We start from the raw sequence: 22,804 nt of genomic DNA, 5'->3' as shown, positions 1-22,804 counted from the left end.
ATACTTTAAGCTTTAAGTGTTCATATACTAAATTAAGGTACTCTAATGATTTTTTTTCTTCTATGAGATGATGATAGATTGACACCAAATATATTTGAGACTAGCAGTCCAATAAGTCCAACAGGGGAAGATTAAATTGGCTATTACGGAGTACTACTATTGTAGTATTGTATAGACTAAACTGCCACTTTAGTCAACCTCATAAGCTTTGAAAATAGTCTCTCTTTTCTTTTTAGTAATGTTCCGATTTTGTAATTATATGACACTTGTTTCTGACATTTTCACCCTTAACCTCTATTACCTGTTTGGTACCCGATCATTATTGTTGTCAATGAGAATGATTTTGTATGTAAATGTGTAAGCAGAATCAATATCCATTCTCATGGTAATGCTAGTTCACTCAATATTACTCATTCCGTCCCATATTAGTTGTTACACTTTCCTTTTTCGTCCGTCCCAAATTAGTTGTTACATTTCTAAATCAGGAATGACCCCACAATTATAATATTGTCTCTCTCTCTCTTCCCACTAATTTTTTTTTTGTCCCCACACCCTCTCTCATTCAATTAAAAAAATACTCCACTAACTCCTATCACATCTACTTTTTCAATAAAATAACAATTGATAACCACACTACTACTTATCGCATTAAACTGTGTGCCCAGGAAAGTGTAACAACTATTCTGGGACGGAGGGAGTATATCTTTTTCTTTATAAATTTTTATTACCATTCATTGCATTTGGGGCGTGGTAGTAGGTGTGAATGCAAATTTATGAAAAAAACATCAATTTTGAGATAAAATTTAATTACCATAGACATCGTTATGTTATTTTCTTGTCAAATAACACTTAGATTTATTATCAGCTACCAAACGGGTCGCTAATGTAACATCAATTGAATAAAAAGCAAACATGAACGAAGTACTTGAGTTAATCTCAATGATTGGAAATTTTGTCCCAATCAAATGTCATTTTTGTAAATAATTCATGATTGTATTACGAAAATGCCATTAAGTGTGGGCCTCAAATACAATGACATAAATCAAGGGTGGTTCTCACATACAATCAACATTATATTTTTGTAATATACATTAAACAACTACCATTACACAATAAATACCTATAAATACATAATCAACCATTACCCCTTCTCTATTCTATAAGGGAACTTCAATTTAGAGGTCATTTTAGTAAATAGTTTTTTGGTGTCCCTCTATAAAATAGACTATAATCCCCTAAGTGAGTTTACAATTTAACAAACTTAATTAAAAAGAATTGAATTATTCTAAAACTAATTATTTAATGCCATATTGCAAATAATGAAATAAAATCTTTCATATTTTAGTACATGAAATATATTTGTAATTTGACAGCCAAAAGTCAACAAAATATTTAAAATAATGTTCAACCATCTTAAATTTAAATACTTAAATTCTCTCCTTAATTTATGAAAATTTATAATCCCTTAATTCTTTTTCCCTTAAATTTGTAATTCCTTTGTTATCTTCTTAATTCTTATGGAGTACAATCTTTACTTGCTATCAGCTATCAAACCCCTAGATAGAGTTGATGTCTGAAATAACCATTTTCTTCTTCTTCCTTGGCGTCCCTATTTCAAAGCTCATTATACTATCATCACTCATGTAGACCAATGGGTGCTTCTCCACCAACTGAATATCAGTCTTGGCGTTACCTACTTAAATTGTGAGTGGTATATATTGGCCACCCGATTAATCTTGATAGGTTCACGCATGAGAATGCTGAAAAAGGTAAGTTCGCCCGTGTTTGCATCAATCTCAATAATTCTAAGCCCGTCCCCCGCTCTATCACCGTCAACTTTGATTATGATATTCAGGAATATTTCTTGTATTATGAAGGGGTTAGGGAAGTATGTCCGCTTTGTGGTGACCCCAATCACACCCTCAATCTATGTCTCGAAAACCACTTTCTTGCCTTAAGTTAGTAGTGGCTGAGCCTGAGATGGATGTTGTTGGAAATAATGCAAAGAAAGAGTTTTACCATTGTGTGAAAATGTCCCACATTGATAGAAATGAAAAGTAGGCATTTCAAGTGGAGTATTTAAAGAAAAGGGTTTTGTCCCACATGGAAAGAAAATGAACTTTTCCCTTTGTTTAAATATAGGGAAGTAATGTTTATAATTTGAAGTACTTCCCCAAGTGGTGTGGGGTAGAAGGGTGCATCCCCACGCGCGCCGCCGCCTGTCCGGCCGATTCGGTTCGGTTTGTGGCACGTGCGCGGTGTGGTGGAGCCTCCTTTTTGGGCCAAGACGTAACTGACGGTCCAGTTATTATGAGACCGTTCAGTTATGTAGCTCACTCCATAACTTCAATGACAGAATCGTAACCGTCGCTTGATTTACGAAAACGGTTCCTTGATTCTCGTTTCCGTTTTAATTGCAAAGTTAAATATCAGATTTTCAGTTACAAATGTTTTAAATCTCCCATTTGAATTCTGATTCTCTGTTTTAATTACATTATTAAAATCTGATTTTCGGTTACGAAATTTTGTTCCTATATAAATCAGTTTTGGGGATCAGTTTAAACCATCGAAAATTCAAACTCTCTTTCTCTTCTCTTCATCTAAATTCTGAGCATTCTTATGAGTTCCAAATTCCTCCTTAGTTGAGTGCACATTTCGGAGGAACGCTGTGTTAAATCTTGGGGGGCAACGCCACTTCCGATTGCACCATAGTCGGGGCGAATTTTGCTTCTAAGACAGTGTTTTATAACACGTCACAGCTTTACATACATCAAATATTCGGCCCACATTTTATCATCATTTTCAGATTTTACGGTATCATTTCCTACAGATGTCACCCCTCTCACAATCTCACTGCTCCTACCTCCCCCGGTGTGTCTACGGTCTACCCCCACTGACTTGCTTAAGGTGCTCCCCAAAAGGAGGCCCAAGTCACGAGCTTTTACTAAGCATGCTCATCCTAAGTTCCATCCCTACAAACCTTCTGCAGTTCTGCTCCCTCCGTTCTTAGATATTAGTCATGTTTTGACTTTTCAACTTAATATTTAAACGTAAATATTTCAAAATACTTATGTTAAAAAAATATATAAATTTGATATTGTTAAAATACACATTAAGACGAACAAAATAAGATCCCACATGAATATATTTTGAAGTACGTATTAGAAAGAAATTAAAAGATTCTCTTTAATTGTAAATAGTGTCAAGATTTCAAATGAGACTAATATTCGAGAATAGAGGGAGTAACTCTAATTAAGGTGGTGGTTCAATCCAAGCCTTTGGTGGTTGTTGTTCCATTTGTTAATGTCGTCTCTAATCCACTCATGGCTCTTGTATGGGGGTTGCGCCTGCCTAGTGCCGGAAGGTCAAAGAAGTTATTGACCTGGTGGATTTCAATGGTGTACCACGTTGACCTACTTTTTGCAATTGCTAATCTCAGTTTTTTGTACATGTTGTTTTAGGGGTTCTTTTCGCGGAACTAGTGCCTAATCCTTTTAAAATAAGGACACCTTTTAAGGGCAAATTTCACAAAGGGAATATAGGGTTTTACTTGTTTCTGAAATATTGGTCAACGAATGGGCCAAAGTAGATAGTCGCCAATGGATCTTTATGGTAGATCCATAAACCTTTATTTGGAATCTGAATGGGAAGTTTATGGACAAATATATCGTTTAAGGTACATATCCACATAAAAACTCCAATCAAATTCCAAAATAAATTGACTCTGAAATGGTCATGAACAAAAGATGGATATGAGGACAAGATTATGAGTCGATATTGTATCAACCCACCCACTTTTGGCCTCTATTCCAATTTGAATAATAAATTGGGTATTTCAACATCTAAGCCTACAAACATTATTAAAGCCCTAGAATTAAAGAAATAAGTTGGTTTATTTAATCATGCAAACTAATTAATAGTGATCACTTAATTTAAAATTCATTAAAAAGCCTAGAAACCAATTAAAAGTTAATCTCTATTAGTCGTCGTATATTTAACAAGTCAAAACGTTTCAAGTATTAAAAAATGGAGGAGTATTATTAACGTATTTTTCAAATAAAGTACTCCTTTCGCTCGGTAAAGATGTTCTAGTTTCTATTTTATGTGGTGTCTAATGCACAACTTAATATTAGTTCCATATAAGTGAAAATTACAAAATTTGATATTATGAAAATAAGCACTAATACAAATGCGACATGATCCCACAAAAAAATTCTTTCATGCATATATTTCATTCATTTCCGAATAAATGCAATTGTTTGACTGACTCACTTGTCAATAATGCACGACATTAACCATTAATGTAATCAATAGTCTATCAGTAAAATTTACAAAACATGACATCATAAATAATAATTCATTGTAACTAATACAACAACACATTACACAATACTTTCTAATATTTTTGTAAATTAGTAAAAAAAGATAGGAAAAGTTAGTGTATGAATATGTCAAAGTCAAAGTGTTGCACTTATTCATAAATAGTAGTAAATTATTAGAAATGGTCAATGTTTTCTAAGTTTGACAAAATGAATTGTAAACAATAACATCTTTATGAAATGAGGGGAGTATCAATGTTGGATAGTTTTTACTAAAATTAATTAAAAAGAATTAAAATCCTATCATATAAGATATGAGAAAAAAACAGATAAACATATTCAAATAATTGAGATTTGATCGAATCATTTCTTTTTATCCCAAAAGGAAACAAATAATTTTCATTGAGAACATCCAAATGATGACGTTTGTGTTACGTGTCATTTCAGAGGAAAAATCCAAATTTTAAATTAGGATACAACGTACTCTGAGTAACGTGCCTTGAAACGACCTCTACTAATTTATTTATTTTCCAAAATAACCCTACTAAATCCCTAAGAAATACAAAATTCATGCCTTTAAGTTTGTTAAATAAAAGTATCTTGATATAATATAATATACTTTACCCATTTTGGTGCGAGTCAATTAGGGCAAAGATGAAAATAAGATTCTTGTTCCCAATTTATTTTTGGGTTTGTTCCCAATTTATTTGGGTTTTTCCTAGAGTTTTCTAGGTTCTTGATTCTCATCCATGGATGAGAATTTTTTTAGGGTTTCAATAATTGGGAAGGAGATTTGGATTCATACAGGTTTAGAGTTATCATCAACTCGTCAATCAGAACAATTCGGGCGCATATTGCGAAGGGCTCTACTTGGAAAGATGCGAAAACATCAAAAATCACTGCTCGCGTTAAGCTAGAAGCGGTGGAGTACGAGATGTGCTTTAGGATGCAGAATAGTAATTGTTTTGACTGTAACTGTTATGTATTTTCTTTGAATCTGTCGTATGCAGATCTATTTTGTTATTGTAGATGCCGTATGGCGGATTATTAATGAAATTGTTTTTCCCCGTCAAAAAAAAAAAAAAAAAAAAAAGATTCAAATTGAACCAAAAAATTGAACCATCGTGAAAACAATCAAATGAGTTATCGACCTTGCAACCCTCGCCAGAGTAATTTATTTCATTATGAAAAAGAGAGGCATCGTTGTAAAATCAAAAGCAAGGGCAAATTGAAATTTTGAAAAACGATAGAAGAATATCAAATGCCGAAAACAGATATAGAAAAATTATTTATTTCCATATTATCAATATTTTCTTCCTTATATTATTTTGATTGGATGCAATGATTTATTTTTATTTTTATTTTATTCACACATAACCCTGGTTATTATAAATACCCCTATGTTGTTACACTATGTAGCAGAGGAAAATGAAAGAGAGAGAGATTTGATAACACAAAAAAAGAGAAAAACAACAAACCTTCTTGTATTACTTTTTCGATCTTCTCATTTTTTATTTACAAAAATGAGGATCAGGAAGAATGCAAGAAGGGTGGTAGGAGAAGGAACATCGCCAACTTCATTCATAGATTGCAAGCTTAATCGCTTTGCTTGGGAAGATGATGGCTACTATTCTGAGGTACTTCCTCCGTTTCTAAAAGTTCTTTACACTTACGAATATGTGTCCAAAATATGAAAACTTTGACCGTAAATTCTCACTATTATATACATCAAAACTTTACATGTAATATTTTGTTAGATTGGTCTCGGTATGTATTTTCAGAATATTAATTTTTTATATTTTTTCCACTTATAAAATTGGATATAATAGTAGTTAAATATTGCATTGGAGTCCGTGCAAATAGTAACTGTAAAGAACTTTATGAAACGGAGGTAGTACTTTAATTCTTATTCAGAGCTCTATTTTTCTAATTTTATTTTCACGTTCCCATTTTACGTCTTCTCTAACATTTAGTTATATTATTACGGAGTATTAAGTAGGGTTTAGCTACAACTTATTTTTCTGGCTCCATAGTTTTTAAGGTTCATTGTAAATCACCCCTCATTGGCTCATTCCATGGTATAATTACCTCTAAATTTTGTATTAGTAATTGCATGCATACTTCTTTTTTTCTCTATTATTCTTCAAGTAACGTTTTTTTCAGATCATTTTTTTGTTAATGTTATCGTGTATTTTTGTGACATCGGATTTAGTTATTCCAAGATGAATCAGATCGTAGTTTCCCCTTTACTGGTTGCTTGAATCATCCTTTTCCTGCTTCAAACAGGTATGTCTTTTCAGTTCTTGCTTCATAATTCATCTCCATATATTTCTCACTTCTTTGTTTCAATTTTTTTAGGGTTTATAATTTTCGTTTTTAATCTTAGCTTACAAATTGATTGAATTTTTGTTTACATTTTGGTGTTTGATTGGTATATAAATAGTATTCCGAACGCAACATCAACAATGGAGTTGCCCTTTTTTTGCCAACCTCACGTCAAGCGACACGACCACCACCTCCTAAAGCATCTTTGTCCTCCCCCATCAAAGAAAGTTGCTAATCCTCCGTCTCTTCCTCCTCTGGCTCCTCCTACACCAAAGAAACTCCCTCCTCCCCTGCCACCACTACCACCAAATAAGACCGCTTCTTCCCTGCCACCGATACCACCAAAGAAAACTACTTCTCCCCTACCACCACAATCACCACCAAGGGAACTGGCTTTTCCCCTGCCATCATCATCCCCAACGAAAGCGACTTCTCCCCTACAACTAGTACCACCAAAGTTGCCATCACCAAAGAAACATGGTCCTTCTCGACGACCAAAGAAATGCAGGGTTCCTCCCCAGACGCCACTACCACCCCAGCCCACGACAAAACTCAAAGTTCCTCCCCTGCCACCAACACCACCAATGAAACTCGATCCTCCTCCATCATCGTCACTACCACCTCTCCCCGCTTCCCTTAAGAAGAGGGGTCGTCCAAAAAGGGAGATGCCAAAAACTCAAGGAGTTGAGGTTGTTGCAGGTGCTGCTGTTAATCCATATAACTTGTACGGTTATATTGGGTTCGGAAACAATAGGCGGAGAAGAACAAAAGCTACAAAGAGGTCTTGCAATAATAAAAATTCTAGTTGTAATGATAATGAAAAGGAAAAAGAAAAAGGGATTGGTATAACTCCGAGCTCGTCCCCTGCAAGTCTGACCATGAGGGAGCATGGTAGTTGTAAGGAGGAAGGACAAAAAATTGTGATATCAAAGAAGAAAAAGGGTATTATTACTGTGATGGAAGTTGTTGTTCATGATGAAATCATCTATATCAGCGATCATAGCTACGAAGAAGAAGAAGATGAAGATGAAGGATGGTCACGAAAGAGGCCTCGGAGTAGGTCGCTCAAGTCTCTAATGTGATCAATGTACTCTGCTAAATCAATGGTCGGAAATATATATACAATGTACTCTAATATAATTAATGTTATTTAATGTTAGTTGATCGAAAAATGTAGCCAAGGAGTATTATTTGGTAGTAATCAGTAGTGAGGAAGTATTTTCGGATATCAGATATGTGTGGGCAAATACATATCATAGTAAAAGACAAAATAAGAAAAATGATAAAAAAGAAATTAAATGGTACTTTTTAAAACAAAAATGGTACTTTTTTTAATTGAATGGTACTTTTTTTTACAAAATGGTACTTTTTTAACATAAATGGTACTTCCTTTTTTGTCTTTTAGCTATTTGTCTTTTAGCTGATATGTGTGTTGCGACACATATCTGATATCCGAAAAAACAACCTCGTACAGTAGTAGACTAGTAGTAGTAGTAGAAAAGAGCTAGACTATTGCACAATTGAGTGTAGCACTACTAAGGTTGTGCTTCTATATTATCGGATAAGTTGTAGCTTTTGTTTTCCTTTTCATAGGGTGAGTGTATCATGCCATTACTTATGAGAAATTGCAATTTTATATTATTGTTGCGTTATTGGATTTTGAATATATAGATTATATGGTATGTATCTGAATAGATAAATGTTCATATCCAAAATAGTAAATAATCATTCCAAATAAATAAATAAATGTTCATTTCCGAAATAGTAAATGCTCATTTTTGTAGTTTATTTCCAAATAAATACATAAATGTTCATATTCAAAATAGTAAATAATCATTCCAAATAAATAAATAAATGTTCATTTCCGAAATAGTAAATGCTCATTTTTGTAGTTTATTTCCAAATAAATAAACAAATGTTCATTTTCAAAATAGTAAATGTTCATTCCAAATAAATAAATAAATGTTCATTTTCGAAATAGTAAATGTTCATTTTTGTACCAGTATATTAATGTTCATTTTAAACAACACAAAACGACATCGTTTTAGATGTGGGTACAGCCAGCTTTGGCTGTACCCGGGTATAGCCAAAAATTTGCGGTTATGTTGTGTATACAAAATTGCAAATAGAGTAATAGAAGTTCACTGAGTTTTTTTTTTTATTATTATGAAAATATAATGGATTTCAAAGACTTGTAATAATAGTCACTAGTGTCGAAAAATATGGACAAAATAGACGAATTTTGCAACTAAATAAGCGTTCCCTTCGTTTAATAAGGGGGTTATATATCCACTTATCCTACTTCACTAGATAGTTGAGTTCAAAATCTATATAAAGGGGGTTACTACTTACTACACACGCTTTGTATATGGTAGCATCAAGAAAATTTAGGTTTTCCAGTTGTGTAAGGGGAATTTTCCTTAACGTATAGAAAATTACCTCAAAAAGTTTAAAGTAAAAGTTAAGTTAAATTATCCGTCACTCATGATTTTCGCTCTGTACATAATACGTGATTGAAGCTGGAGGCTGAAATTGATTTTTAACATACCTCGTACTTGGTAGTATGTTCGGAATGTTAATGGTATATTATAGTTAACTTTTTTTTTTTTAGGTTTTCTTTATACTGAAAGAGTTTACTCATACCTTAGAATAAAACTATGCAAAAATGTACACTTCAAATGACATCAATCAACTTAAATCAAAATCCTAAATTTTACTATCCGATATCCGACTTATTTAAGGTGATTCGGACATTCGGTTTCGGGTCCAATTGGAACCGATGAACACTTTTCTCCTGAAGGGACAAAATAAAATAAAATAAAATAAAATAGAGAAACTTCCGTCGTCATCAAGACAACAAAAACAGTCCCTAACCACGACACCTGGGAAACACTTTGCACTAATCAAACAGTTTATACTCACCACAAAACCAAACTATTCCATACCAAATAAGTAAATAACTAAATGTTCTCCTGTTCTTTGCATAAATTACGTCACTGTTCCTCCAAATCATCCCCAATTCCTCCAATTTCTCTCCCAAAATTCCAATTAATTGCTAAATTGATTAAAATGAGTTTAGTGGACATAATTACAAGAGTCGACGCCATTTGCAACAAGTACGACGTCGAAAAACGCCGTGATTTCGATGTTTCCGGCGAAGACCCCTTCGCTCGATTCTACTCGGAGTTTCAGTCGAATATCGACACCGCTGTCGAAAAATCCGATGCCGCTACTTCGGAGAAAAATAGGGCTTCTGCTGTTGCACTTTTCGGCGAGGTTAGACGAATTAAGGCTCGTTTGCTTGAAGAACTCCCCAAATTACACAAACTATCTCACAAAAAGGTCTAGCTTTCTTCTCTTTTCTGTTGACCTAATTTTGACTATACGCAACTCCGTAGAATTTGTACTACCGTTTATTATAACTCCGCAATCATTTCCTTGTTGCTCTGTTTCTTTTTTTAGATGTATTTTCCATGATCGGTTTATTTTCGGCATTTTATACTGCGATGGAGTAGTTGCTTTTCTATGATTTTGTCTGATATAAGTTCAATTTAATTAGATTGAGTAGGATTATTGTAGGAAACGACGAAATTAAAATTGATGAAACTATACAAAGATACAAACTTTATGTGATTGGACAATTCACATTAAAAAAAACTTTTTTTTTCTCTTCTGTTGTTGGCCGTTCAAAGGAATGATGAGACTTTTAAGAACCATTGATTGATTTAAATGTAGTTCCAGATGGGACTTTCATTGTACTCTCTCCGTCTTAAAAGATTGTCTCAAACCACTTTTTTTTTTCTTTTTTTTTTTTAGTACAAAAAAAAAAGCAAAAGAAAAAGCAAATAGGTTGATAGTTTTGGGGTTTTCGTGATTTAAATAATAGAATGTAAGAGGAGACACGAAGACCGCATGCAAACTCAAAGGGACGGACCAAACAAAATTTGGGGCAATCCTAAATCAAATAAAAGCCGCTCTTTTGTGAAGTGGCCTTTTATGTGATTGAACTTGTTGTATACAATACGTAAATGCACCCATTTTATACAAGTTTTTGCTTTGATATAATAATATGAGGTTTGATCAAGTTATTGTGATTTTTGTTTGAGTAATTTTGTCTACTCCGTCGCCTCCAAATAGAAAAATGCGTGTTGTTTTAAGGCATCACACACCGGTTAAAGATTTAATAGTTACAGAGTATTGCATTTATAATGTATAATTCACAATTGAAGAATAACCTGCTTATGATATTGGTATTGTAAGGCGAAACTGTACATTATGGAATCAGGAAATGTTAAAGAAGACAAGGGAACTATGGGAGTTTAGATTTGCATGTATGAATAATGACTTCATTCTAAGGCCATGTTCTGTTCACCTTATTTTCACTTATTTCAGGAAAAATAAGTTCAGATAAGTTCAGTTAAGTTTAGATAAGTTTAGATAAGATAAGTTCAGGAAAAAATAAGGGTTGGCCAAGTACAATTTATAACTAAAATAAGTTTTGATAAGTTCTAATAAGTTCAGATAAGTTCAGTTAAGTTCAGTTAAGTTCAGATAAGATAAGTTCAGGAAAAATAAGTGAAAATCAGGTGAATAGAACGCAACCTAAGGTTCCTTCTGTGTTTCTGTTAAGGAAAGCCAAGGGGGTTGTTTCTTTCACCCTTACATTAGTGATAGTTTTTCTTCATCATTGCTGTTTCTTTCACCCTTCAATTTGTGCTAGTTTTTCTCCATCATTAATTTAGATTATGATTGGTAGGTAAAAGGGCTTTCGAGGGAGGAGCTTGAAGCTCGTGATGATTTATTGTCGGCTCTGAAAGAGAGGATTGAGTCAATACCAGATGGTACTCCCAAGCAAACTGGTGGATGGACAGCCTCGACTTCGACAACAGCTGTTAGAATTGACACTCATTCAGGTAGTATGCGTAGTGATAAAACTTTCAGGGTGGCCCTTTAATAAGTTATGGTGGTTGTTTCAATTCTGCCAGTTTTAAAACTATATTTAACTTCAAAGAACTGATGTGATTTTGCTTTAGGTAGATATTCTGGTGTTATGATTTTGCTCAAACCCTATACGAAGTATTGTTAAATGGTTTTTATGGCAGAGGCTTGGACTCGTAGTGGGTATTTTCAGCAGAGCGAGGAGTCTTCTCTGTTTCAGAAGGAGTATGAAATGCGGAAAATTAAGCAGGTAAGTCTTACCTTATGTTAATCTTTATAAAAATTGCATTGCATTCCCGCCATCCTTGATGAAACAAGTATCCACTTCTAAACTCTTGCTTCTTGTGTGTTAATTTGTACTTTTGTATAGGGAGTCATGATTTAATTTGAATAAGATATGATGATCAAGGGAGAGTGGTCAATAAGAAATTGAGGGGGACATCATGCCCTCCACAGTAGAGGTGGTATATATTAATCCAGGATTCCAGGGTTGTAGTTGGCTGTATAGATCAATATGTTTCTGATATTCAACAGGACCAATGTAGATTATTAATTTATTATATTGCTGTGCAGCCTGTGCTAATGGTAGGTTGAAATGTAGAAATATATCTGTGGATCACCATATTCGGATACAGTTTGTTAAATCTTATTTGGTTATAGTTATGATTTTCCTGAATTTTTTGTTAATATATGTTTTCCCATAGATAATCTACTAAGTTGTCTATTTCTTGCAGGATGAAGGTTTGGATTTTATTGCTGAAGGACTGTATACTCTGAAAGATATGGCCCAAGCTATGAATGAGGTTTGCTGACGATCTCATCCTCTGAGACCTTATAATACTCAGAAAATTTTCTCCTGGCATAGATGTAATCGAGTTTAACGTGCAGGAAATAGATAGACAAGAGCCACTAATGGATGAAATGGATAAGAAGGTAACTGTTTGATGCATTCAGTTCTATATCGAAGTTCTTGCGAATCTGACAAATTTCTTGTACTTTGTTGTTCTTGTAGTATTTTTTAACTGATGTAGTTGTATTTTTAAATCCATTTAACATGATCAACACACCCAGACGAAGCAGTGAATATAACCTGCAAGTTTAAGTCGTCAAATTTAACCATCATATATGCTTTATGTAGTTATTCTATGCTTTCTTACCTGTTGCACATTTTGCTTCTGGCTGTAATTGTAATCTGTTTTCCAATTGCTAGTGCAGTATTTAAATGTTTGGACTTCTATGTTCTTTGGATTTGCTCATGTTTTTCAATAAATATTCTAAGAATGGTCCATACTTTGGCATTTATTCTAGGCTGACAAGGCAACATCTGATCTCAAAAATACCAATGTACGGCTCAAGGACACTGTTACAAAGGTATGTTGGCTTCCTACAATGGAGTGAATTGAAATTAGGGGTCCTCAGTCGTTCTAGAAGTTAAACTATTGTGTTGTCATCTTGTGTCATCCCTTCTGTTTGATGAAGAAAAGTTATATTTTTATTCGTCTGTGATCATCATTTTTTCAGCTGAGGTCCAGTCGCAACTTCTGCCTCGACATCATACTCTTGTGTGTAATTTTGGGAATAGCTGCCTACTTATATAAGTGAGTTCCTCTCTAATCATATTTATATAAAAAAATCTTACTTCCCATGCTGCCAATTTCAGTTTTGTTTCAAACACATTTTTCTTACTCAGTAAATAATTTCTGGTTAAAATTTTCTTACTAAGAGATGCAGAGTACCAAACAGGCAAACAGGGCATTAATGTACTTGTAACATCATCTCACTTTGTTGCTTGCTTAAGTACCATGTTTATTTATAGATTAACTATTGCATTGGTTAGTCTGGTTGATTAGTTTGATACTCCGTAGTATCCTTGCGTTTCTCTAAATTAGTTGTAGCTGACAAATCTGATGTTTGAATGCAGTGTGTTGAAGTGAGTTTGAAGCTGTCAGATGTTCATACTCATATTACCGGCTTCTCTATTATAGAAGATGCATGTTGATATCGTACACACAGTATATAGCATCTCATTTTTATGGTAAAAACAAAGGCACACACAATGTAAATAGGTTTGAGTTTACTGAAAGGTTCAATAATGAGAAATCATAGTCTTAGCTTTAGCAGTTGTATTTAATTAACTCTAATTTCTATTGTTTGTAGCACGTTCCTACTTCATGTGTGAACGCGTCACACATCAACCAGTTGATGGTGTGGCGCGTCACAAGGAGACCCGTTGAAATACTAAACATAAATTGTTAATTATAGAATCATCAAATTGCTTGTTCTAAATTTATTAGGCTGATCAAATATTTTTGTGTGAAAAACTTATGTTTTTTGAAATTATCCTAACTGAACTTATCCGGATTTATTTTTGTCTAAAATAAGTCAAAATAAGTCGAATAAAATAGAGTTGTATATTATCAACTTTTAAGTCGAACAAAACAGAGCTTCAACTTTTAATAATTTTCACCCTTTGATAATTAAAGATATTAATGATTTAAGTATTGCATTGAAAAACGTGATACTCCGTAAAAGAATTATGTCAACTACGGAGTAAAAAAGAACGAATACAATATTTGTTAAATCATCTCTTTTGTAAATGTCTTATTGTTTATGACTCTTAATGAATGAATTAATTTTTGCTTAATTTATAAGCCACCCTCATTACCAAGAAAATTTTGGGTAATTTTTTTTTTTTTTAAAGGTAAAAATTAGTGATAAAATAGTCATACGACATCTACAATAGAAATCAAAACCAACAAATACAGAACAATTTGGATCAAACAAAATTCTAATCCGGTAAAATCACGATCGTTGTAAATGAGATCTGACAATGATGAATACCCTCTTTCACATCGCAAACGAAGGGGTCTTTCGATCTGTTGTAGCTTTGGTATCTGATTCAATTGATTGTAGACGTGAGAATGACATCCGTTGTAATCCCGCACAAATCTTCATCAATAAATTAACTTTTCCTGCAAAATTAAAAATATGGCCCCAAACTTTCACAAGGAGAGAGATAAAACCCAATGAATGGGTACAGATAATCCAATAAATGGGTAAAAAAGCTCTCCAGTAGGGAGAGAATGAAGTTTTTATTCCGAACATGAAATTAAAAGCTACGAAAACAAGAAAAAGGGGCTTGTTTAGGGTTTTGAAAGGGGAAGAGAAAAAAGGGAGCGAAAAAAAAAAGGAGCGGCGACCATTTTTGTCAACTTAACACTTTGGGTAATTTCTAAGCCACCCTTATTTCAAATAATTTTTTTATTTTAGATTTTTGGCTTTTTTGCAATGCAAATCGCATGACGTTTTATCTTCAACACACAAAATAAAATGTGTCACCTTCTCGGCTTCTCGGCGTAAAGCCGTCAACAAAAGAAAACCCGGGTAACGTACCCGAGTCAACTCACCTAATTTCTTTAAATTTTTCTTAGTCACAAAAGTCTCCTTTTTCCAGTAGATTAAAAAAAATACACACAAAAATATAAAAAATTAACAAAAGGTGACACTTTAATTTTTACAAAAGTTTGGGGTTCACTAAAATACTTTAAAACCCCCTTTAAAAATCTCCACAAAACCCTGTCTTTCCCTCTCATTTGAGAGCAGAATTTAATCAAACATGGAAAACCATTCAATTCTAAATTGGTTTTCTCTGAATTTATGTGTTGTATTGTTTCTGGGTTTCTTTGATTACTCATCTGCGGACTCGCTTCCGTACAATTCCTTCACCATTTCCAGCTTCAATTACCCCAAAACTAAAATCAAACCTTATGAGTGGCGTTATATTAGAGGTGGGTTCTTCTAATTTCTGGCTACCCTTTTCAAGTTTTAATCTTCTCCGTGCAAATTTCATGTTCAATTATCGATTTTGTGATTTTAGAGCACCATTGAACTTGCCATTTCTGTATTCGATGTTGTGTGTTCTGAAGTTCTCATCTGATAGTTTATATCGGGTGTTGCGTTTTATGTTGAGTTTGTAAGAGATTGTTTGGAAAAAGTTATGCCATTTTTTTAGAAGGGTATGATGATTTTTATAATATAAAGTGTTGGGATCGGAAATTAATGAGAAAACGCTTATCACTGATTGTTGATTCTATAAACCATTTACATGTTTTAAAGCTTGAATCTTGCTAATTTTTTGGAATTGAGAAATCTTAATTACTATTTTTTTTATTCAATTGTTGTTGACCCTTGTAATAAAAAGTTAATTAATATGCAGATTGTAATAGAGCATTGAGAACTTGGCATTCAATAATTTATTTGATTTTTAGTTTAATGTTTCCTTACTGCCTCTTTGTTCTTGCAGTTGATTTGCCACCATGGTTTTCTTCAGTGTCTATAGGACTAGAGTCAGATGTCAACCTTGTAAGTACAATTAGTAAGTCTGCTACAACGCTTGCTTGCTTTCTTGTTTCTAAGGAGATACCTTTTTGAATGTTTGCTTCAGATAACTGACATTAAAATTGATTCCTGTCTTTGTTTCTATTTGAAATTTGATAATGCCACTTTCATTGGTACTTTACCAAGCATAAATGTCTAACATGAGTACTGTAGTGCATTGCACTTATTTATATTTCTATGACGAAAAATTGTACCAGGGAGATAGGAGTTTGGAAAAGATTTCCAAAAGCACGCTGCCCCTCATTTGCTTCAGAGCTGGAAGTCCTCCTCTTCCTGATTCCTCGAACAAGGCTCTGAATCATTTAGGTGAAAGTCTTTTCCTCTGCCTTTTGATTCTTTCTTTTATAATTTGGGTCAATGTTGTGCTATTTATGCTTTTCTGTGGAGCAAATCTTTGGTCAGCTATCCTTTTGAAACGAGTGGTTTTTTTTCTGGTGCAGTTTTGGGATCTCTTTCTAATGGGTCAGTTGGAGCCATTGAAGATGCACAAAATTCTGAGCTATGCTACCCTTTGGAAAAAAGGGTAACTTTGAAATTGACAAATGAGCAGGTCCTAATATTTTGACTCTGATGTATGCATATGAACTTGAGGAATGATTCATGAAGATTGAAGAAGTTCAACCTGCCATCTGCTTCTGTAACACTGGAAGCTATTAACTTTCACCATCTGACCTGCCAGTGTTTTGGTGCAGATAACACCCGGTGTCTGGTATGCTGGCCTTTTCAATGGTGTTGGAGTCATGAGGACACAGTCAAAGATGGTAAACTAGAGTACATAAGTTGTTTTCTAAATTTTGTTTAGTTTATCCAGTGTTATTGCAGGATCTTATTGTATGCAGTGTTGTTATGGAGTCGTCTTCTAAACGTTGGACTTAGGACTGGTTTTGAGTTATTTGAATGGTTTTGGACCTATAGTAGATGTTATTCATTATTCTTTCATGTTGTATCTTCAATGAATTCTAAGTCTGCAAGAGTAATGAAAATTCATTGTTTAATCCCTTGGCCTCTTGGAATTAGGATATGCATTTATCTGTTAAGAGTGTGAGTGTGTGTGTTGTTGGGGAGGAGGTGGGAGAGGGGGGGAGGGGGGTTATTTCAGCTAATTTTTGCAGTGTATGCAAGTTTCCCTGTCAGAAGCATGCTTGATTCCAGTGGTAGATTATGTTCCAACCAAAAATAGACTTTCTTTCGAGTAGACATGATTTTGCTAGTAACTCTACAGTAATGACAAGTGTTCTTTTTTCAAGTAATATTTAAAAAACTGAGAGGTGAATGTGATGGTGGAATCATCGCTGAAATTATGAAGACAAGATTTTTGAGATGGACTGAAAATTATTCGGATGATCGTCTTGACCTTAACAAGATAAATGGTTGACCTGTAGGATGGAGAATTGGAGACACATATCTCAAATTATGCAACAAATAGCTTTATTCTTTTGTTCCCAATAACATTGACAGTTTTTGCATCTGGATTCAAAAAACTATATAAGAAACAAAGAGATCCTCTGGAAATCATTGGTAATTCCCTGTTTTGGGATGTGCAGATTAGTAGAGGAAGTTCTTACTCCTTTACTGCCAATGTGAGTGTGGATGTATGTATAGCATCAAATTTATGGGGACAATTCTGCAACCAGAGCATCAAAGCACTTTCATGTTCTCGATTAAATGTTGATATTTCATCAACAAATGTATCTGCTTCTGATTTAAATGACGGGACTACAAAAAATGTGGTTTCTTGTAGAGATCCTGTTAAAGATTCTTGCCTAGGGGATAATGAAACCAGAGTCTACTCCTTGGAAATAATTGGAATGGTAGAGAGATTGACCATTTCAGCAACAGACATCAGACAAAACAAAACATCATCATTTAACAACGCAGATACAGTTGGGAAAGTTTCTTTAATGTGTTATGCTCGCTATGGTGCGATTTCTGTAGCCACCATGCATGATTTCTCTGGTGACATCAGTAGAGGCTCTTTAATTATCCCATTACCAAAGGTAGGTCGCTGGTATATCACTATCGCTCCTGTTAATTTAACGAAAGGATTAGCTGCGGTTCAAGAGAGTGTCACAAGAGTTTGCTATTCTCTGGCATGGGAGATAGCTGAATGTCCCTTAGGAAAAGCGGGATTCGACTGTAATTCAGAAATATACACGCTTCAGGTCAGATTTATATAGTATTATATATATATAGCTTAATGTTTATGCTGTATTGTTGATGTTTGTGTAAATATATGATGAATTGATCTTATTTTAAATCTTATTCTTGGTAATTTAACTTCTCTTTCTGACTCATAAAAGCAAACTCCCTTGGAAGAATAATTTATTGATGCACTAAAACATGTTTTGCTGCAGACAGTGCCGAGGAAAAATCCATTCATTCCCTTTGAATCTTATTATGTGCCACTGAATGGGAAGGTGTCTTCTGATTCAGCAAACTTTCCTCTTCAACCCCTTCTAAGCAACTCGACAGAGGGAAGAAATTCTTCTGGTATCACTTGGACATACTTAGTTGTTGACATTCCTCTTGGTGCGGCTGGGGGAAATTTGCACTTTAGATTAACATCAGAGGAAATTGTTGGTTATGAGATATATGTGAGATATGGTGGGCTTTCATCTTCTGATATATGGGATTTTTACTACATAAACCATATGAACAGCAGCGACAGTTCTATGTTTTTCCTTCTATATAATTCTAGCAAAGAGATGGTCGATTTCTACATCTTATTTGCTAGGGAAGGAACCTGGAGCTTTGGCTTGAAGCATCTGAATTCCAGTAATATGGAATCCTTAGAGAAGACGTCAGTTTCAGTTTCTCTTGAAAGGTGTCCCAAGAAATGTTCTGCCCCTCATGGATCTTGTCAAAATTTTGTGGACGAAAGTGGCTTGACATTATACAGGTGTAGTATTGTTTTTTTTTTCTAGTTTTCTATTTTTTACAAAACTAAAAACCAAAATATGAAAACCACAAAAAGTAGTTCCCAGTTTTTTGTTGTCAGTTTTCAGAATCAATATAATTACTACTACGTATGTATGACTATTTTTTAGTTAATGATTCAATCAAAATCACACGACTTTTAAAACCAAAAATCCAAAAACTGAAAACTGACATTGGTGCCGGACGAGCCTTTAGCTATCAATTTTGTTGCCTTCCCCCTCCCCTCAATCTCTCTACTGAATTCTGTTAAGGTTACTTTATATTTTCATTATGATACATCGTTCGCACCGTTTATGACATACTTTCACTCCTCAGCTACTGTGCTTGTGATCGGACCCATGGCGGAATTGATTGCAGCGTTGCAATTGTATCCCATCGAGGTATGTTTATTGAGAAAGACATGGTTTATACCGCTATCTTTTGCCCCCCAAGTAGTATTGGTGCAATTATGTTACACTTGCCCATCATTTGTTTCTATCTTATGGAACACTCCATCTAAAGCTTCAGTTCTTGCGCATGGTGTTTATAAAATAAGGGACTCTAATGTCGATTTATATGCACTGTCCTTATAACAGCCATGCGTGACATGCATAGAACACTGGCTAATTTGTCGAGGCAACATCTATTTTCTTTAGACGTGATTGATCTGATGTGCTAACTGGAGAGTCGGAGACTGGATGCCTGATTATTACTGAAGTATTAAATTAGCTTAATTCTTGTTTCGTTTTTGAAAATCCTTATTCTTGCACTATGATTCCTCTCTAGTTAAAGTAAATTACAATGATACACAATACTCATTCCTTCTAAAAGGTTTGTAATGTTTTGGTTCCACTTATCATGGGAGGAAACTTTTAATGTATGCAACTAAAAGTGGTGCAGGACACATCTGGCAATCAATTTCCCTTGTCGCATCTAATGCTGCTGCTGTTCTCCCTGCGTATTGGGCTCTTAGAAATAAGGTAATTTTTAAGAGTTTGATGATATAAAATGCTCCTTCTCAATGGGTGGTGCCGTGGTAAAACTCATTGTTGTAAGGTATCGTGCTAAATGTTGTATACTCTCTGATTTTCCCAAGGAAACCTTTTGGTGCAGGCATTTGCGGAGTGGGTTATTTTTACATCTAGTGGAATTTCAAGTGGACTTTATCATGCTTGTGATGTGGGAACTTGGTGTGCATTGCCATTTCGTGTGTTACAGGTATAGTTTATTCTCAATTGAGTGTAATTTGTGTGAAATTCTTATGGTTCCGCATGAAGCACATTTGAGATGGTCTCGCATAACTTGTGATATTGGAGTCACTATTTCTAATTTACATGTGCCGTCTTACTTATTGAGGAGAGACTTTCAAAGTCTCACAATAAATAATTGTAAGACGGTCTCACCTATCATTTGGCCCGCATATAGTTTGTCATTATCGTACCAACTTTTTTTGTCCCCTGGTCAAGTGGGTTGTCGCATTAGTGTCGGTGGTGTATGATCCTGCAATCATGCACATATCACATATGTATTGACATGGTTGTTAAAATCGCGATTTGAATCATAGAATCTTACGATATCTACGATCCTAAAATACACGACCGATTCTAATATACGATTTTACGATCTTACAATGCATGCATCGATCTAATACAAGAACGATAACTTGATATGCCATAAATGCTCTTTCCTTCTAAAAATATTGTAAAAAGGTTAGTATACGTGAGTAAATGCTTTAATTTAAACAACTTAATTTTAAGTGTTGTCTATTGAAAATTGGATAAATAACTTACAAAATTTATCATAAAATCTCACTTCCGTAAATTCGTAGAATCTTACGATTTTAACGACTCGATACGATCCGAATCTGACATGCCCTTCCGTTTTAAAGTAGAATCGCGATTTTGATAACCTTGTGTATAGATATATGTCTTTCACATTCTTGTGCGTATTTAACTGTTAAAAATACTATTTTCTTATGCAAGATCAGTTTTTGGATTTCTGGCTGTCTTTTATGGCGGTGGTGAGCACATTTGTGTATTTGGCTGCTATAGATGAAGCTTCAAGGAGGACTATCCATGCTGTCGTATCAATTCTTACAGCTTTGATGGCGATAACTCAGGCAACCAGGTAAATGTACCATTAAGTGAAAAACTTCATCTCGGTTAAAGCTTATTTTTTCTGACCGTGCTGAGGCCTGCAGATCTTCAAATTTAGTTCTGGTAATTGCTATTGGAGCCACGGGTTTGTTTATTGGTTGGCTCATCGAGTTATCCACTAAATTCAGATCATTGTCCTTCCCTGCTGGATTTTGTTTGAGTGAATTTTACAGGTAAGTACTATTCAATTGTTGCAGTTAATTACGTACATCATTTTAGACTTCATATACATCTGGGGGGTGAAAGAAAAACTATTAAATTTGGGGTAAAGAAAGTTAAAATCCATGTACATCCTATATAGCCATGGCTGTAAGGATCACAATAATAGATAATTTTTTTTTTTACTTCAGCCCTCCTCTTGTACGTAGTACATGATTGACTCTCTTTTGGTTTGGTATGGGCAGTTCACATGGCAAAGTTCAAGGAACTTTTTACTTTTATGTTAACTTCTATATGAAAATGGCCCATTATATATTTTATATCGTTGTACAATGTCTGATTTTAAATTTCAATCAATTAAATGATGTTTTCGCATCAAAAAATTCGTTACGTTTTTTAATTTGGAGCCTTACTCAAGAATATCTAGATGGTTAGGAATAGTGCTTTATGGTAATTTTGATGTTTTAAGAAGGTTTTTTTTTTTTTTTTTTTTTTTCTGATGGTGGGAGGTGGAGGAGTTTTGAATTGAGGTGGATATCACTTTAAATTAATGAGAATTTCACTTCCCTTGATTAAAAAAATTCAGATTCAAAATTTCTTGATGATAACTAATGGTAATGGGATATTGGATACTGGATATTGGTGAAGAAAATGTATTTGCTAGTGGAGATCCATTTCCTTGGATGTTCATATGGGATATGGCGATATGCACACAATTGATGAACTGCATTTTTGCTGTGTCGTGCAATATATGTATTTGCTCAATTTGACAAGTATGATCCTATGCCTTTGTTTTTTTCAGCTGGCAGAGCATAAAAACATCACTTCAGAAATGTATGAAGCTGCTCTTGAAGCGTTTTCATTGGGGTTTTTTGCTGGCCGGTTTTGTTGCACTGACAATGGCGGCTGTAAGCTGGAAACTTGAAACCTACCAGAGTTATTGGATTTGGCATAGGTAACTCTTTCACGATGTTAACCAATAACCATGTTATCAACCTCCGTATGATTCACCGCATTCACTGAATAGACTAAAGTGAAAATCCACCCTTTTTAAGGGAACTGATACTTTTTTGGTTTGAAACCTGTTTTTTTTTTTTTTTTTTGCAGTTTATGGCATGTGAGCATATATACATCTTCTTTTCTCTTTCTTTGCTCGAAGGTTACACCTAGAGCAGCCGACATTGAGAACCGGAGAACACAGAGTGAAAACTACCAATTGACACAGCAAGAGTCGAATTCTCATGGAGCTCATTAGAGTAGAACTCTTAACCAACCATGGTTTTCTTCCATACTGGTCATTGTGAAGGTGGTATACCCAGGTATTACCAGAAGACCACTTTAATCAGTGAGCGTTTCTCAACTTGTGTCTTATCGTATGTTCCATCGTTCGATGATTTAACACATCACCAACTCAAAATCAGTTATTAAATGGTGTGGGTGAATTTAGATTGTAGATAATGTAGCACAATTGTAGATATTGGGTTATAAGATGAGACATCAAAAAGGAGTTATAGGGTCTCTACTAAGAACAGGTTTTTACATTATTGTACCTGTTTCTTGGATAGATCTCGAGTATCAGTGTTTACAGACTTC

At 34.3% G+C, this 22,804-nt stretch overlaps 2 protein-coding genes across 4 annotated transcripts; both read left to right on the top strand.

Annotated features, from left to right (window-relative positions):
- Positions 1-9,561: 9,561 nt before the first annotated feature.
- Positions 9,562-13,886, top strand: LOC110788674 (syntaxin-71). Its single transcript, XM_021993315.2, has 8 exons — positions 9,562-9,986; positions 11,401-11,557; positions 11,747-11,832; positions 12,317-12,385; positions 12,471-12,515; positions 12,891-12,953; positions 13,104-13,180; positions 13,504-13,886. The coding sequence occupies exons 1-8, from the start codon at positions 9,609-9,611 to the stop codon at positions 13,514-13,516; spliced, it is 888 nt and encodes a 295-aa protein (XP_021849007.2). The 5' UTR covers positions 9,562-9,608; the 3' UTR covers positions 13,517-13,886.
- Positions 13,887-15,078: 1,192 nt separating this feature from the next.
- On the top strand, positions 15,079-22,804 carry LOC110789833 (uncharacterized). Of its 3 annotated transcripts, none has more exons than XM_021994536.2 (14): positions 15,079-15,370; positions 15,886-15,944; positions 16,178-16,286; positions 16,421-16,530; positions 16,673-16,741; positions 17,525-18,142; positions 18,335-18,879; positions 19,233-19,297; positions 19,797-19,876; positions 20,010-20,114; positions 20,884-21,023; positions 21,097-21,225; positions 22,014-22,166; positions 22,319-22,804. In XM_021994536.2, exons 1-14 carry the CDS (start codon positions 15,199-15,201, stop codon positions 22,464-22,466), a joined length of 2,502 nt encoding a protein of 833 aa, XP_021850228.2. In that variant the 5' UTR covers positions 15,079-15,198; the 3' UTR covers positions 22,467-22,804. The 3 variants fall into 3 exon arrangements, with proteins under 3 accessions (XP_021850228.2, XP_056693582.1, XP_056693583.1); XM_056837605.1 differs by having other exon boundaries at positions 15,281-15,370; positions 15,886-15,957; XM_056837604.1 differs by lacking the exon at positions 15,886-15,944 and having other exon boundaries at positions 15,202-15,370.

Source organism: Spinacia oleracea, chromosome 2 (assembly GCF_020520425.1).
Source record: "Spinacia oleracea cultivar Varoflay chromosome 2, BTI_SOV_V1, whole genome shotgun sequence".
NCBI lineage: Eukaryota > Viridiplantae > Streptophyta > Magnoliopsida > Caryophyllales > Amaranthaceae > Spinacia > Spinacia oleracea.
The sequence above is the reverse complement of the archived record's forward strand: the minus strand, read 5'-3'. Positions and strand labels throughout refer to the sequence as shown.

Coding starts and splice junctions, on each gene's coding strand:
- LOC110788674 (XM_021993315.2), top strand. CDS start 9,609: ATGTTCTCCTGTTCTTTGCATAAATTACGTCACTGTTCCTCCAAATCA. Junction 11,558..11,746: donor TAGAATTGACACTCATTCAG/GTAGTATGCGTA, acceptor TTTTTATGGCAG/AGGCTTGGACTCGTAGTGGG. Junction 11,833..12,316: donor AAATGCGGAAAATTAAGCAG/GTAAGTCTTACC, acceptor TATTTCTTGCAG/GATGAAGGTTTGGATTTTAT.
- LOC110789833 (XM_021994536.2), top strand. CDS start 15,199: ATGGAAAACCATTCAATTCTAAATTGGTTTTCTCTGAATTTATGTGTT. Junction 16,287..16,420: donor CAAGGCTCTGAATCATTTAG/GTGAAAGTCTTT, acceptor TTTCTGGTGCAG/TTTTGGGATCTCTTTCTAAT. Junction 16,531..16,672: donor TGAAATTGACAAATGAGCAG/GTCCTAATATTT, acceptor GTTTTGGTGCAG/ATAACACCCGGTGTCTGGTA.